Source organism: Ptychodera flava, chromosome 3 (assembly GCF_041260155.1).
Source record: "Ptychodera flava strain L36383 chromosome 3, AS_Pfla_20210202, whole genome shotgun sequence".
NCBI classification, from domain to species: Eukaryota; Metazoa; Hemichordata; class Enteropneusta; family Ptychoderidae; genus Ptychodera; species Ptychodera flava.
In genome coordinates this window covers 12,351,772-12,369,362 of record NC_091930.1, presented here as the reverse complement: position 1 = coordinate 12,369,362, position 17,591 = coordinate 12,351,772, and the positions used below count along the sequence as shown (strand labels likewise).

General features: G+C 37.5%; 1 protein-coding gene across 1 annotated transcript; it reads left to right on the top strand.

Annotated features, from left to right (window-relative positions):
• Positions 1 to 2,913: 2,913 nt before the first annotated feature.
• LOC139129567 (uncharacterized) lies at positions 2,914 to 17,329 on the top strand. The gene is made up of 9 exons (XM_070695212.1): positions 2,914 to 3,041; positions 5,181 to 5,337; positions 5,975 to 6,142; positions 8,064 to 8,216; positions 8,410 to 8,628; positions 10,348 to 10,485; positions 11,444 to 11,535; positions 12,896 to 13,232; positions 16,569 to 17,329. The coding sequence occupies exons 2-9, from the start codon at positions 5,208 to 5,210 to the stop codon at positions 16,811 to 16,813; spliced, it is 1,482 nt and encodes a 493-aa protein (XP_070551313.1). The 5' UTR covers positions 2,914 to 3,041; positions 5,181 to 5,207; the 3' UTR covers positions 16,814 to 17,329.
• Positions 17,330 to 17,591: the final 262 nt, after the last annotated feature.

Genomic DNA, 17,591 nt, shown 5'->3' with positions numbered 1-17,591 from the left:
GTATACTCGTTGCCATGCATCGGACACAAACACAATGAAAACAATCAATAATATATTAAAAAGGAGGTTCTATTTATGTCAGACCCAGCGTGTTTGAGGGCAAAAGGATCATTACAGTAAAAGAATGTAGTTACAGTAAGATAATGTTGCTAGCGATCACAACCGTTTCTTACAGACTCCTTAGACAGGGTCATTCTCAATGCACATCCGCCCTACCCACACCACAGACAGTAGCTAAACTAGTCGTCAATCCCAGGTCCCTCTCATTTTTGCACCTGGCTTTGAGATGATGGTGTATTTTATTTAGGGTGCTTTCATAAGCGGGTTTCACCGTTGTGTATAGTCATTTAGGCTGCGTTCACAAATGATGGTGGGGGCGGGGGTCTGAAGGAATCGTAATTGAAATCTTATTTTCTTAAAATAAAAACTATATTTCTTTAACCTGAGTGGACAGTTTCTGCTAGTGGATATTTACTTGTCCCCGAGTCTGTCTGATAGCTCAGTAAAAAGCTTCGTGCTTTTCCGATTACTATATGTGTTTGTACTGTGTCTGTGTGTCGTCTGCTCCACGCACACTGTGTTGCTCGGTCGCGCACAGAATTGTAACATCTAAGTCGGTTACTGTGACCAACTCTTTTTGGGTTGAAAACGGTGGCCGACTGGTTTTGTGTGAGGCCTAGCAGCTAGGCGATGTTGCCGTGAGTGTGTGGGGGTTCGAATCCCGTTTGGGTTATAGTAAAAACTATATTTCTTTCAGAGCCCCCTCAATACCCTCAAAAGTATTTCAAATACCCTATCTTATCAGAATGATACCAAGTCCCCAAAACTATCATAAACCCATATACTTGTAAGGTGTGTACGCGCAGGAAAATAAATTCGTATTTCCTTGTACTGCTAGCAGTTTTTGACACTATCTCGATTTCATGGACAAATAGATATTCTGTAGTGGTTATAGAAATGTTGTCAGCGATTTGTTGAGCCATATTTCCAGAGGAAGTTCTTAAATTGTGTATTCTTTAAACGCATCCGTAGACTTGGGATTTTTAGTCTATGCCGACGAGTTCATCCACATCTGGTTAGGTCAATGGGAGAGAACCCAAGACGACGATCATGAGGGGGTATGCAAATTGTGAATTCCTGGCAACACTTTGCCAAATAGTGAAAAATTGACCATGGTGACCTATCGAAGAATTTTTTTAGAAATAGTTAAAAGACATATATAACCTAGATGCTACTTATAAAAGTTTTACAAAATTGACAATACTGAAAGGCTGAAATGTTCCAACAAATAACACTTTTAATTTCTAAAATTTAGGTGTGATATTGGCAGATTGTGTACCCTAGTAAACATGTTTTTGTGAACAGTGATTCTCCCATTGTCCATTTCGGCCATTTTTAATTAAAAAGTGTCAAGTCTCCTGGTCTTCCATATGTTGCTCTCCGGCCTGATCTTGTTTACAAGAATGTTTCACTGTCATCAGCGTCATATGACCCAAACTCTTCTTCAACTTCATCAGAGTCAGAGCTATCTCTGTCACTGCTGGTATACAACGACGGTGATAATTCCCTTAGGTAGTTGCAGGCCAGTAGCTGTAAAACAAAGGAAAAGTGGTGATCCTTTGACGCTTTCGTTTCGAGACCCTGAGATGTTCCTTCATCAGTCGCTTGAGTTTATGTGTTTTTGGTTCGTGTTTGATTGCTCTACACGTTACATTTCTAACGGTATTGCTAAAATATCTTTATTTCACTTTGTTGTTGCCTGTGTTGCAGACGCTATCATTGCGTCCTTGATATTTGTTTGTTTGTTTGTTTTTGAAGTCTTGCCTTCACTAATGCATCTTTTATGGGTCGTTGCTTCTCATTGATTGAGTTTGGTAGTCTAAGAATTCGAACTCGTGCTTTTGATCAAGATCAACAAAATCGTACATCAGTCCGTTATAGATTTTGCTTAATTATTACTAACATTCGGACCATGGGATGGCTTTTCATTGAATAACCTACCAAACTACTACTGAATCTGAAAATGTTAAAAAAGTAATGGGAACCAAAATATTTTCAGGTCTCCCCTTATACGCAGAGCAAAGTTTTCAAGTCCTCCCCCTCTACTATCCCAGAATTTTTAAATCCACCACTTAATTTTCCCAACCCCTCACCAGTATTTATGAATGCAACCCTAAGATTTACGATGTTGATAAAATATTGATTGACGTCAACGGCGCTACCAAGAAGATTCATAAGGCATCCTTCAGCAGTATCAAGTAAACCTAGAAACGTCCTGACCGTCTGAAACGTCGAGCTTCAAATTTTTATGTCTTGATGTTCCTAAGGATATTATTCAGCCTAAGGGTTTTCCCCAGCTGTCATGTTTTTCCTAAACGCTGATTTATGTTCACATGGTTTATGCGAAAACAAACCAAAACAAAAAATAACGCACAAAAGAAATCCAAAAAATGCTAACCTTTTGAAAAAAACCCAATACAATGGACCTAGTATACGCATTAACTCTATGCCAGCAACTAGTTTAGATTTCAAGCGTTTTTTCTGTTTCGCTGGAGGGATTGAACACGTAAAGTAGTATACGTTATCTACACTGCGCCATTGCTGGGCCCCGGCGCAGATTTCGTGCACTTCAAGTTCAAAGACGGGCGATTGGGGCCAAGGAATCGCTGGAGATCGATCGCTCATTAAACATGGTCAGGTTTTCTTACTTAGGATCACACTAGGACTGCAAGCTAAAGTAAACCGGGGAACAACATTTATCTGTATCGTACTATGGTCTTCAGGCCAGGCATGGCACATTTACCTGCATGCGTGGATGGAACTTTGTCTAAATAGGAGTGACTTCATCGTATACGCATGCGCAGAATTTTAATTTGTCTCCGTTGTTGGCAGCCTACTTGTTGGCAGATCACCGGAGTGCTCACAATGTCATCAGCGTACAAGATACGTCGACGACGTAGTTCATAACTTTAGGCTATTAACCTACTGGCTTGCAGCTGCTACCAGGTTCTTGTAGTGTAAGTAAATCAGCCATTTGGAAGGTAATGTACTATAATCTTCAATATTGGTGGTTCGCACAGGTATGAGTTGCAGCATAATATATTGTACGTCTAATCTTGTTTTCCTGACGTATGTGAATGATTTTGAAGTAAACTGCATACCAAGATCAACCTGTCTAGCGAATCCCCAACATATTCATGCGCGATTGTAACGTTTATGTTCCATAAGATTATTCGAATAATAAAAAAGCATGGATATTTAAGAGAAGGACGAAGGCTTACAGGTATTTTGGTGTACCAGTTTAAAGCAGAAGGGCACATATGTTTTTAACAACGTGTTGTTAGGATCTGTACGAGGGTTAATGATCAACAATTGATCAATTGGTCTTAGCTAGTGTATCTTTACAAGCTATCACTGTAAGCGTTTTAGTAAATATGAAATTGGGCAAAGGTCTATTGCTGTTTGATACCCTTTCCGGCAATACCGAATCTCGAATAATTTTTCGTGAGCAACGAGGTTTAAAATGGGGAGGGGATGGAACGTATATATTGGCGAAATTTTAATGTTGAAATTCAATGAACAAGTGCATTTCGTCAACATGCGCAGGTGAGAAAAAGATATAACTGCCTGTTAAAGTTCCTATGCCACATTCCTTTCGTACTCACATACCATTTGGCGAGTATGGCCAAGCAAATCATAAAAGATGCAGCCAAAAAAGGTGTGATTTGCATCCTTTTGAATTTGTGTAGAATTACCAGTTGCCCTGATGTTGATTTCGTGAGCACTTCATCAGACTAATTTTAGGCCGAATTATCAACGCCTATAAAATCAATTAGTTTCCAGATTGAGATCGTTAAGGATCAAAGATCCATCAAGGTCAGGATTAGCACACATTGTTATGTCTCAGGTTAATCTGTCGAAAGTCAAGTAGATGATTTATTTTGTTATCGCTATGGGTGATCATAGACTGATGACTTCTTGTGACTTTGCGTCTGTCCACATTTGGTTTCATGGGAACAGAAAATACGTCAGAACGTTTTAAACGAGAACATTCCACACATGTTATCATTTCAGGACTAATGTACACAAAGTTGAACCTCTGACCTTATAGCACTCATAATTACACATGAAAACCTTTTAATTTGAGAATGGTGACCTGTTATAAGGTAAGGCATATAACGCACATCGAATAGGCGCCTTCACACTGTGATAACATGCATACTTCTGAGACCAGTGCTCAGAAGTACGCATCTAGCACCTCTATATCGTTGCGACGTAGGAAACCTTAAAACATGGTCATCATTATCTCATCAGGGAAGATATAGCTGTCACAATAACACTCTAAGTTATTGGACCCCGTATGAATTTTGTTGTACTCCACAGCTTCCGTTTTTGATATCTCGTCATTTATAATTGCTTTCCTGGTCTTAATTTGAAGAAACCTGACTATACAGATCTAGTGTTAAGTAAACTTTAACATCGGCATCCGAATTCGAGAAGTGCAGAAATGAGTGTCTTCATACAGATATGAAGTGGTCGAAAGCTTTTATTGATATTTCTGTGTAATGGAATGCTACTTTAGATACCAAAATTTCAGTTACGCCCTAAAGCATTAATCAAAAATGAATCAATTAAACTATGAAAAGTCAACACGAAATGTGTAAGTTTCTGGTAATAGTTCAAAAGAAAGCCTGGAGTGCAAAGATGACTGACAACTGCTTTGAATGACTTAACTAGTGTTTTACAAGGACTTTCTCTTTGTTCTGAAATTCAAATGTATCAATTTTTGACATCAATTTTTAGGGATACCACAGTTTAGACAAAGATGGTATCCGATTAATTGATATTACTGGCCTCTTCACATGTGCAAAGAAAGAAGGATATCCAGTACTGAGTTTAGCCGAGTATTCGTTTCTTTGTTTAAGTACGTACCATAGCTAGTATGTGTGTGCAAGTGTTTCATGAACTCAGTGAGCAAAATTGTGATAACTGAGCTCCGTTATTGAACCACTCTTTTTACTGAGTGGGGATGCAATGGTTTCGACCACGATGTCTTTGCCAGGTGACCAAGTTTTGCATTTTCTGATTTTGAATCGGATCAAAATTAAATATAATTTAAAGTTGAAATCATGTGGACGTGTCTTAGACCAAAGTCATCTAAGAAAGCAATTCTTTTTCAGAATTCACTGGTTTCAAGACAAGCAAAGATGTCACTGGAAGACAAACAGTACATCGTGATATCGTATCACTGGGAAAGCCTGAAAGAGGTTAAAGTCATTAAGGAGGCACTGGAAGAGAGAGGATATTGCATACGGATGGAACTGCATAATGGGGAAGGTGTGTTGACAGCGTTAAGAAATTGACTTGCGAGAAAATTACGAAATAATGTTGTTCATGGGCCAATGGTGTATACCATTATCCAGAAGATCGTTGAAAATTGCTTGCTCCACGCAGTTTCCCATCGACTATCCCTGCCATGGTATTTACTTAACCCTCTGGCAGATTCTGCCTAATGTTGAATGCCCAAAGTCAATAAAGTGTTAGCTAAATTAACAGTTGAAAATGTGCAAAGGCTAACTGTCGAATGTGGAGTGTTAGAATGAAACAGACACGGTTGAGACGGTGTTTTTCCTAGGCCTGGTGGTGACAAGACCGCTGGATCAGTCTGTGTTCCGATTTTCCTAAAATCCCCCAAACAAGCAGTAAAAACATTATTTACTCAAAGACAATGAAAATGAACCCCAAAGAGGACAGAAAAGTAATGTAAAAATTTAAGAGTCCGAATACCGTGCGACCAGGCACGCCCTTAAACACATGGACCCCATTGTTGCTGCAGTCGTCCATGGAAATGGTTTATTATTGCAAGACTGTGAAAAATAAAGCACATTCAAAGATGAAATTTTAAATTTCAAAGAATCTGCTTGAAAAAATGAATACCTGTATTACGGTTTATTAATGCGAATGACATTTTCAGGTAGTAATGCCAGAGCGATGACTGAAAACGTCGATAACTCAAGTGCAGTATTGTTGTGTGTGACCAAAGCCTACAAGGACTCTGTCAACTGTAATAGAGAAGCGAGTTACGCCGACAGCCGTCGAAAAATCATTATACCTCTGAAACTTGACAAGGATGTCAAACTTGGTGAGTTTCTGTATTGCGATGACTACATCACTTTCCATTACAGACCGAAAAAAATCAAAGGTTGCATAATTGTTGCACTTGAACTATGGGTTTCCGTTTAAAATTGTTGTGCTTTTTTCCTCGAAGGAATTCTTAGAATCTTTATTTGCGTGAACCCAGTGCAGTGATCAAGCAATATAATCGATAATGTCTTTTGAAACCAGGCCCTTTTTGTTAACGATGATAACACTTACTATATTTTGCAAAACATTAATGTAATTTCAGAACAAGTTTTTCATGATAGATCGAGATCAAAAGGTGGAGATGGTCAGAGATCACTTTTAATGTCAGGATGAGCCGAACACAAGTATCTCATTGTAGTAAATACTAGTTAAGATGAAGGAATACTGTTAACTTTTGAAATTATTAGGCACATCCAAGTCAGAAAAAATGCAACGACTTAGCAAGGTATTGACTGGCTGGTGAATGATGTGAGTTCGAACCCGATTGAAACCACCGTATTCTTAGGGTGGGGATTTGACCGAGCTGTTCTGACAGCTAATACCTTTGATGGACGTAGCTTTTCTGATGAACAAAATTATTCACTGGGCTAGTTAAGCGATTTATTCTTTGCTTTGATAAAGTCTAGTTAAGTGCGAGGTTTTGAAGGAGTTTAAGCCAGTCGAGGGATTTAACATATTTAACACTGTAATCGGACCACTTTTTGGAGGGATTTAATCGAACAGTTTTTAATGTTGACATCTTTGCAAGAGTATTACGTCTGACCACTGACGTAAGTCGAAACTCGTCGTGCAGGGACTCATTTGTTTGTGCTTTCCGTTGTAACATGTGTATAATAACCGAACCCTCTGGAGAGAAGTGCAAACGAGCCGTACTCGGACTTGCGGTGCATTCTGTATTCCAGACTAATAATGATCGGATAATGATCGGATAAACCTAGAAATTTCTCGACTCTTCTCATTTTGATCGGCCGCAGATGACATCTTTGTTTAATTCCGACTTGCGCATGCGCCAATGTCATTTTTGACGTCAGCGGGCATCATTTTTCGAAACTTATGCCTGACAGGCAACAGTTCCAACAAATGCATATGATGCCTGATGACATCCACTGCATGAAAACGCAATAATACAGATAAATTCACACTAATGAGTTACCTGTATTATAGAATAATATACGTGAATTCACATGAATCCACATGAATACAGGCTTGCTGAATACAAGCAATGGATTATTGACTGTATTCATCTGTATATGCACTCTTCAGCTAAAATACAGGCAATAATCCATGCAAATACAGTATGTATTATTTGATTTTCATGCAGTGATCGTTAACGTGGATCAGCACAAAAAGAACGCATCCCACATGACTTTCAATTGGCGAATTAGAACAGAGACTGTGGATGAGGTGTGTTATAAACGTATCTATTTTATCGTCACGTAACATATTCTTGCAAATCGTCACACAGAATGAGCGTCTGGCGTGTTATAATTGCTGATACAGTTAGACATTCAATGTTTCCAGTGTGAATTTAACGCATTTTGTGGTCACGTGAGAAAAAGAATCTCACACACCAGGGACCAGGAATAAGATTTGTCATATGAGTCAGTGATATTTTGTCTCACACCAGCCGAGACAAAATATCCCCAACGAGTGTGAGAAATCTGATCCCAGGTCTTTAGGGGTGCTCGATTCTATTATTCTCTGATTTCATCTCAGGGGATCAAACTAAGTTTTCCCCCTCAAAATTTCACAGAGAATGGAAAACCAAGTACTCACTCGCTCGTCCGTCGAGACTTTATCCATAATGATCATCATCTACAATGGACATTTCTTTACCTGAAATATGTCATACATTAACTTATGAAAATAACTTCAATTTTGATATTGACAATTGAGCCTTTTGATATTTCCTCTTTCAGATGGTTGGATAATACCCCTTGTAGAAGACAAACGTTGTTATGATTTTCATGATTCAAAGAACTTAAAAGAGTCCGCCGTTGTTCTTGATGAAGAACTTGCTTCCCTTGGAGTGCGAAAATTTGGCAAGGTATCCACTGCCAACTCAGGCCAGCGTAAGTTTTTTCTAGTAACTTTTACCCTTTGCTTAATATTCTTTTTTGCCGTTCGGTGGGTTGTATCCTTTTGAAGAGTTTCCCCAACATGTTTACGGCCATGAACCAGAAAAGACGCTCTTTGTCATTTCATTGCGATTCATGAGCAGGGCTTCTGTTAGGAACATCATTCTCAAATTTTTATGTGTTTCAGCTTCCGTGAACCGTGGGGTTGACGAAGTGTGTGATTGGCTTAAAGCCATCGAGATTAACAACACCACCATTGAAATTTTTCGGGCGAACCGAGTCAGCGGTGATGACCTTCTAGACATAAAACTGGAGGAATTGGTCGGGGAGAAGTTCAAGTTGCGCCCATTTGTCGCTAAGAAAATCATCAGGAATCGTAGCAAATATGTTGATAAAATGCGATCAAGTGAGTAAGGTTTAATTTCAAGCCGGCAATGTGGATGAAATATTGCACTTCGTGCTTGAATGAAATAAACGTAAGTCTGTAAAATATCTGATCATTTCAATCAAAAACAAACACCAAGGCAAAGTGTTATTACCAGTCTTATCACCGTTCATTATTTACGTCTATTTTGGGATACTTCGAGTCCTTATGATCTGCCCGCGAATTTATTTATATATAATTTCCTTGTGATACGAAACTACTAAAATCTTGGTTCCAGTGATCCCCGCGGTATAACGAACTCCCTACAACAGATGCGTTAGGCATTTGTTGGGCGTGGCATTTGCAAGAGCACCATGTCCGACTTGACAAACGAGTAATTAAATATTAGCTTTTAGAGTGGTGATTACTCCCATTTTCGGACTATGTAATGTCTGAACTATGAACTGCGTGTTGTAGCCGATGATTGTTGACTTCGTTCTGCCTGAGAAGCCCTCGATAGTGCTAGCCTGCGAGTGCCCTTGTTTCGAACTCAGAAAGGTTAATGTCACCTCACAAGTAACGTACGTCATTTTCTGGCTCAAATTGCTCTTATGACTCAAAAATAAGTGAGAGTAAATGAATTAAACATGCACTGTTACGATCTTCTCCATCAAACAAAAAGGAAATATTACAAAATCGGCTGGGTAACTTCCCTTCTAATATTTAGTAACGTTAACCTCAGTGTACATAAAAGATATTCTTAACTCTCTGTCGCACCGTTGGAGTCTCCAGCATTTCATATCTCTTATATTTCTTTGAAAACTCCTCTTTTTATGAACCAGAGGGATACTAGACAAACGCACTACGGAAACAGGAACCGAGGCACAATGATTACGGTCGAACAAAATGACGTCACTCGTTTACCGACAGAATTAAGAAGGAAATTGACAACAGCTTAATGCAAATTGTAGTATATTTTATATCATATTGAAGAAGAATCACGATTCTATCAGTGGGTTAAATTTCTAACAGAAATATAAGCCTTTCAATAACGTTTGTTATGAAATCAACGTATACTTTGACTTTGCGACCGGTGTTGACGTGGCTCGTGTAGTATCGCGTGATCGCTCTTACTCGTTATATACTCTTCTACAACATTCATCTTACGAATAAGTGGGATCATACAATATCAGCTATCTACACCGATTGTCAAGCAATAATATTATTCAGCTAATCGATGAGTATGTATGTATGTATGTATGTATGTATGTATGTATGTATGTATGTATGTATGTATGTATGTATGTATGTATGTATGTATGTATGTATGTATGTATGTATGTATATGTGTGTGCGCATGCACGCACGCACGCATGCACGTACGTAGGTGATTTTTTGACCTATACTTTTGACCTGCTTAGCGTACGTACGTCCGTATGTATGTATGTATGTATGTATGTATGTATGTATGTATGTATGTATGTATGTATGTATGTATGTATGTATGTATGTATGTATGTATGTATGTATGTATGTATGTATGTATGTATGTATGTATGTATGTATGTATGTATGTATGCATGATGCATGCATGCATGCATGCATGCATGCATGCATGCATGCATGCATGCATGCATGCATGCATGTATGTATGTATGTATGTAGTATGTATGTATGTATGTATGTATGTGTGTATGTATGTATGTATGTATGTACGAATGTATGTATGAAATTCTAACCTGTGGTAACTATTTTTGCTAGATGAATCTATCGGCGATCATTGTAAAACGTTTACAACCAATCGAACGGAACAAACAGAAGAAGATGTGACAGTAGTAAATGCACAACATCAAAGAGTATCTGAAGAAAACAGTCATTTAAAGTTGAAGAAGCTGAGAGGTGAGATATTTTAACTGCTTAGCCAACTCTCTGTCCGCATACTTTTTGCACCAGTATTAGTACTTTTTTAACAAATCCTTAATGGTTACTCTGCCGATGTTCATGAAAAATCATCGCCTTCAGTGTCTCAGAATACATTTCTTTCGCCATCATAAATCGCACTTGAAGAATTGCATTATGATAGAGAATAACAGAGATTGAGTCTCGATTTGGCCGAATTGCAAGATCTTTGACATTTTTTTTATTCTTTGATCATTGATGTGGGCTCTAGCTGTATAGTATCGACAGTGGTATTATCGAAACGAGATAACAAAAAATACCAAATTCACGAGTTTCAGTAAGGAAATGACGATTCAAAGTCAAAAGTTCACGCGCTAGCAAGTTAATTGGCAAAGACTGTGAATGAAGTACCGGGAGATCCAGATTCCTCCCGGATTGTTAAACGATCGGGATTTAACATTTGAAGTGTCATCGGTGAGATTAACGTCATTGTCCACGTACATGAGGAATGTGTTATGAATTACTTTGGCAGAACATCTTTAAGGCATGGTGATAGCAATATGGGAAAGATAAAAGCACAGCCTGAGAGTTCTCGAGAAGTGTGGAAACACACTGATAACAAGCATTTTACACTCGTACCTTTAGGCAAATTTAACATGTTGCACTGAGCACTGCTTAGAAAAGCATGTAACAGTTGTGAGGAATGACCGAAACAATTGTGCGTGCTATGGTTAGCAAGTTAAATATTTCGTAACGACCTCCACGTGGCAGGAGGAGGCTCGAAATTTATATTGCAATACTAAAGATATAGCAGCATTTAAAAAACGACTTGTCATTAAGACAATATCTCATTTCCACACGATGTTGGCAAATTCACAAAACTATTAGCTTTTTTCACAAACATTTAGTCCAACACTTAATATTTACACCTTTGTGTTTCATTTTAACCTGAATTCAGAAAGCATATGCGCCAACATCTGTGATCAAAACATTGCATTTCTTGGACCTGCGGGATACGGTAAATCTGCAACAATCAACACATTCTATCAGGTATGTCGATGAGGTTATATAGGAGTCTTTAATTTCAATCAACAAGTGCGTTTAAGTGATATTATGCAAGTGATACTCGCGAACTTAAAAGAAACTGAACAATCATAATATCTATATTTATCTTTCTTTGTTATCTCGAAGCCGTGTGAGGTTTGCTTCAAGATCGTTAGAGAAGAGATTGTATAGCTCCTTTATTTAATTATCAGTTCAAACTCGAATGACAACATTCGAAAACGGGATATTCCATGGTGTGATCTCGTTTCTTCCATATGGTGTTTATTGTATAATGGTGATAAAATTTTGCAGTTATTTAAATTTAGAATAGTTATATAACGCGATACAGAATGTAACCTGTAATGCAAATTCGAGACCCAGAACGTCACGGTTGCAATCTTGTAATAAAGATCTAAAGTGATGCTTAAGATCACCTTGGTGCGTCAGCATTTGTTACTGAAAGCATTGAGATTCAGACTGGTACCTCAACTCGTATTCCCCTAACTACGAGCGCGACAAAAAACCTCTTGCTTTCGTAAGAACTTCGGCAATGATTAGAATTGCTTTTGCAAAATGCTATATACCAGATATGCACATATGTTTGTAACACAAAATGACGTGATGAAATAAGGAAAAAGGACGAAATCTATCTACTATTGTACTTAATTGCTATGACATTATGATACATCAACATCATACCAGTCAAATGTAGGCCTACACTTTTTTATGATTGCATCAAAGCCTCATAGGCCTATACTTCCCTTTTACAGGGATACTTTGCTGTTTCAAAGGAATAAGATAAACACTGCACAATATTCATGAAAATAATATAAGCAGTGGTGCGTTTGCATAAAAATAATCCGATATACACTGCCAGTAAAAAGCACAATCGAATAACAATGCGGTGATAGTTATATAAAATCAGACTCTGTAGCATATGAATGCAGAGACATTCACTGTTTCGGATGCGTTGCAAATGCATAGATGTTGTGAGAAATTTGAAAGTCCGTTAAAGTTTTCCAACGTGAGACTCAGTTCGAATCTCGACATTATGAGATAGGAAACGGCACCTTAATTTTTTCTTTAGCACTAAAATGTATAGGAAGTTCTCACACGTGTAAATTTAGAGAGTCATGCACAGATTGTATGTGAAGTGAAAATGGGGGAAATAAATGTAAAATCGATGCGGATTTAGGTCATCTAAATTTTCAAACAGACGTTATAAATTATCGTTTTCTCTAGTTTGAAAGAAGTATTTCGATCTGTGGATCATTTTAGCCCAAGATTAACATCGATCAAATGTACAATTTTGTTTGACTTGTCTGCACTTGAAATTCAAACGATTTGTTTTCTTTCCCTAAACTAGGCACTGACAGGATCTAAAGCCCCTCTGGCGCAGGAGTTTCCGTTATTTACGGCTGGAACAGGGAAATGCTCGCGTTATGGTGTCAAATATCAAGGCAAAACCTTGTACCTGTGTGACACCTATGCTGTATGTGGTTATCCCGAAAGTGTACAGCGCTGTAAGGACATACTAAGTGGCAAGGCTTTCGACGAGAAGTCTTTTTCACGTAGAACACTTGAATGGTTTGGCGTGCAAAGCAATGAAATTAGGATTCATTGTGTCATTTTCATCCAGAGCGTGCTTACTTGTATTGACGAAACAGCGATCCGTATTGTATCAGACGTCAAAAGAATGTACGGTGAGCAACTTAAACTTGTTCTTACTTATTACTATCATATTCTGTTCAATTTGAAGAGCAAACATACAAGGATTCTGTCTCTTGCGTCTACCACTATGTCATGTTTCGTAAATAGCGTTTTTTATTTATATGCTTATTTATTCACTAATTCGGGTTATCAAAAGGAATTAATTCCCAATGACAGGTTCCGCAGAACAGAAAATACATACAATTTACTCACAAACATACAATTGACAAAAAGCAATGTAATAAACATACAAATCATATATGAAAATAATTCATTAACGGTATATTTCACCTAGAAAATATTGCTTTTTTATTTTCGTCAATAAATAATAATACTATTTCGAAGCTAAATGTTGGTGTTTTTCCTTTTTCCCGTTGATAAATAATTGTGAGAATGAAAAATGTTCATGGCTGACGAAAAAACCTCCGTGAGGAACGCGTCCATTTCCGTGACGTCATAAGTGGCGTTCGTGAATGTAGAACGGAGAAGCTACGCGAATTGCAGAATGGCATCTATCTCAAGTTCTGTCTATGATTTGGAAAGTGACAATCACTCCTGCAATAGAATGTTGTTTGGAATGATTGATTTAGAGGGTAGCCAGTGATGGAGAGTCTAGTGTTACTGTTGAAAATGATTCCACCGGAAATATTGTGCTCGTAGATTGTGTGCCTAAGTTCAATCAGTGTGAAATTTCTCCGTGGACCAGCCGGCCTCTATACAGTCAAGTAGATCAACGCAAATAATCCGCAGCTTCACACTAAATCTAGAAAATTTTCGATCTACCTGCCCAGTTCTTTACAAAAGTTATTAGAGCACAATTTTACTTTTATCAGGACTTACTGCCTGCGGAATCGATCCTGTGCTTTCCTGCAGTACATAAATGAAAACACCAGAGACGCCAGGCTTACTCTCGCCACTTTGCTTTTTTTGTCTCGGCGTGCGGCACCATTTACAGCTGGCCAAGGCCATTGCATTGACAACTCCCACCTCCGATCGACACATGAGCCGACCAGAGTACATTGCTTCAATGTTACCGCACCACAAAAATGACAGTCGATTGATTTTATTCAAATTCCTTCAATTTATTTTGTTTTGATATTTATATGCCCACACATTCGGGACTAGTCTAGTCAGTTACCCACTCATGGAAATATTCGAAACCAATATGGCCGCTAACTCAACACACAATAAATATTTCTAGATCCACACCAAATTGACTGCACAAATGTAGACTAAAACCATCCAGGTTTGTGTTGTTGCAGCCCAAAACCGCACATCTATTCACCACAGTGAACTATCTGAGATCTTCTCGAAATTGGTACCCAATGTGTTGACTATTGCTCACAGGTGATTGCTCTCACATGTTAGCCACTTCTGACGTCATGCCACGTGATCAATCGGCGACTATGACTCGGACGTCTACTGACGGTGAATTTTTCACAACTTTAACAGTGAAAGACACTACTATAGAAATATTTGCCGAGCACTGTTAAGTATTTTTTGAAATAATGAATGTTGCTTTATGCAATTTGATTAAGTTCAGACATATAAAAAATAGGTTTTAGGAAAACTAAATCTATGATCGAAAATGTCAATACTCGAGTTTAATTTTGATACATATTCCTAAAAGTGCTTAAAGGATATAGCATAAAGGAGTGTTTGCGAACACTTATTCTGTAAAGGGATTCCCGATTATAGAAGGTTAACCAGTAAACTTTGTTGGACGTTAATTTTAATTTGAGTCCAAAATAACAACAATTTACAAAACAATAAAAACATTTGCATTGAAAGCTAAGGTCTGAAACCTTTCCTCGATTTTGTGGAGGAGACTATTTCGAAAATGGGCACAACTGTCTGCATCGAAAATGGGCACAACTGTCTGCATCCTGAAGATCAATAGCGCATATTAAGTTGAAAACATAAATACTATTCTGTGAATTTCTCAATACGCACAAACATTAATACTATTATATTAATTTCTCAATACGTACAATCTTATTTCTAAAGGTTTTGCATGGATTTTTTGTTAAAATTGGCAGTGCAAATTGTCGGGAGGCAGTTAATACAAGAACAGGTATAAGTTAAAAAGCCAGATGTGAACTGAACGTGCTCGTATGGTTTACGTAGTTGTACGCTTCATGATCGCAGAACAATGAGATATCTTTCAGATCGATATCTGCAGCAGCTTTCATCAACTTTCGAACAGCACTTTCGGAGTTAAATTACTATTTACAAAACTTCATCTAATATGCCAATGAGCTGTTTATTAACTTGACCTGTTCAATGCTTCATGGGACAATTAGATATCTATTAGATCAATATCTGCAGCACGATTCATTAAATTTGATGCTGTAATTTCGGAGTTATATCACTAATTACAAAGCCCATCAAATATTCAAATGATTAGCACACTTAACTGATTTGACTCTGCTCAGTGGCTTACGCGACAATTAGATATTTATAAGATCAATATCTGTAGCAGGTATCATCAAATTTGATGCTATAATTTTCAGAGTTATATCACTAATAATAAAGTTCATTAAATATGCAAATGAACCCTTAATTAACTTCACACTTCTAAATGCTTCACAACACAGTCAGATATCTATCGGATCAGTATCTTCAGCAGATTTCATCAAATTTGGTGCAGTTATTTCGGAGTTATATGATTAATTACAAAACTTCATTAAATATGCAAATGAGCTATTTATTTACTTGACACTACTTAATGCTTTGCAGTACAATCAGATATCTATCAAATCAATATTTGAAGCTGGCATCATCAAATCTGGTGTAGGAGTTTTGGAGTGTAATTATCACTAATTAAGAAAGTTATTTAAATATGCAAATGAGCAGATAAGTGATATGACACTCACAGTATTATCATAATGTTGTTGGATTGTAATTAGTGAAGTTTTTATCCGATTTTGTGCAGTATTTCTTTACATATGTCGACACTGTCAACACTGTCTTCGTAGTTAACAATTATATAAAAGTGATATTTCATAACTTAATTAATATGCAATCCTCAGCAACCAAAATCAAATCACTTCTCGCCATTAATATATGGTATCGGCCTACCAAATCTGAATTGAATCTGTCTAGGCGTTGTTGAGATATCGTGTAAACAGACAGACAGGGAGACAGACAGACAGACATACATGCGCACGACGTTAGCTCACGCAAGTGAACACGTGAGCTAATGGAGACATTGTTGTGTGCTGTTTGTCAATGAGCCTTTTTTAGTTAATGAAGTATGAATAGTAAACATGCAAGGTTCATGTCTCTTGCTTTACCAACCTTTACTTGTTCCATTCTGTACAATGCAGGAAATGGTATGCCTATGATGATTATTTTCACAAAAATGGACAGAGCACGTGACATGGACGTCGAAAAAGTACGTCAGGAACTCTGCACATCTGCCGGCGCTGATTTGGAAAAGGTATTTACGTTGGCGAATTATTCTGCTTTTCAGGGCAGAGAGCAGAAAATAGAGCGCATTACCTCGGATGAACATGTCTTGAAAATACTAGATGTTATCGTGAAAGATTCAAAGTCATATAAGGATGGATGAATTGCCAAATACTCGTGTTAAGTGGTCCTTATTTACTGTCAATGTGTCTCGCTACAAAATGTATGATGTTGGTCACAGAACTCACGGATATCCAAAGGCTATATCTAACGACTTGAAAATGAACTCAAATGAACTTTAAAACGTCAATTATCTACGTCAACCTTAAAATATGTAAAATTTTGTCTCGTCGATTATATCACTAGGCAACGTAGCTTCTTTCTGTTTGTATGATCTTAGAACTATATCTAAACCTTATTTTTGAATTTATAAAAGAACAAGCTCGTGTTAAAATACAATAATATGCTGTTAAGCATAGCTATATTAGTCTTGAACCAGGATGATATGTCGGGTTTATTATACAAAAGTTTACTCGATATGGAGTCGTATTCGAGTGATGTGTTCGCTTTTTTATTCTTGTTGCACTCATGTCAAAATACGGACAACTGTTACTAGTTTATATGTTGGATACCATTCACATTGTAATAAACCAACTTGTGATTTTAATGTTGAACTGAATCATTCTCTTCATCGACCTCAGTATTATTGCACACAACCTAGGAGTATACTCATTATAACATTACTCCCCCCACATTAATCGTCATTATTTACCTTTGTTTTTACCAGTTTGACTTTAAGACAATACATAATTCTTATCTGTATATTTTCATTAGTTTGTTCAGAAATTATGTTCTCATTTTTATATATTGTTCGCTGAGAAATAGAATTTTTTCGTATTATTTATCATCACTGCATGGCGCATATAAGCTTACCTCGCTCT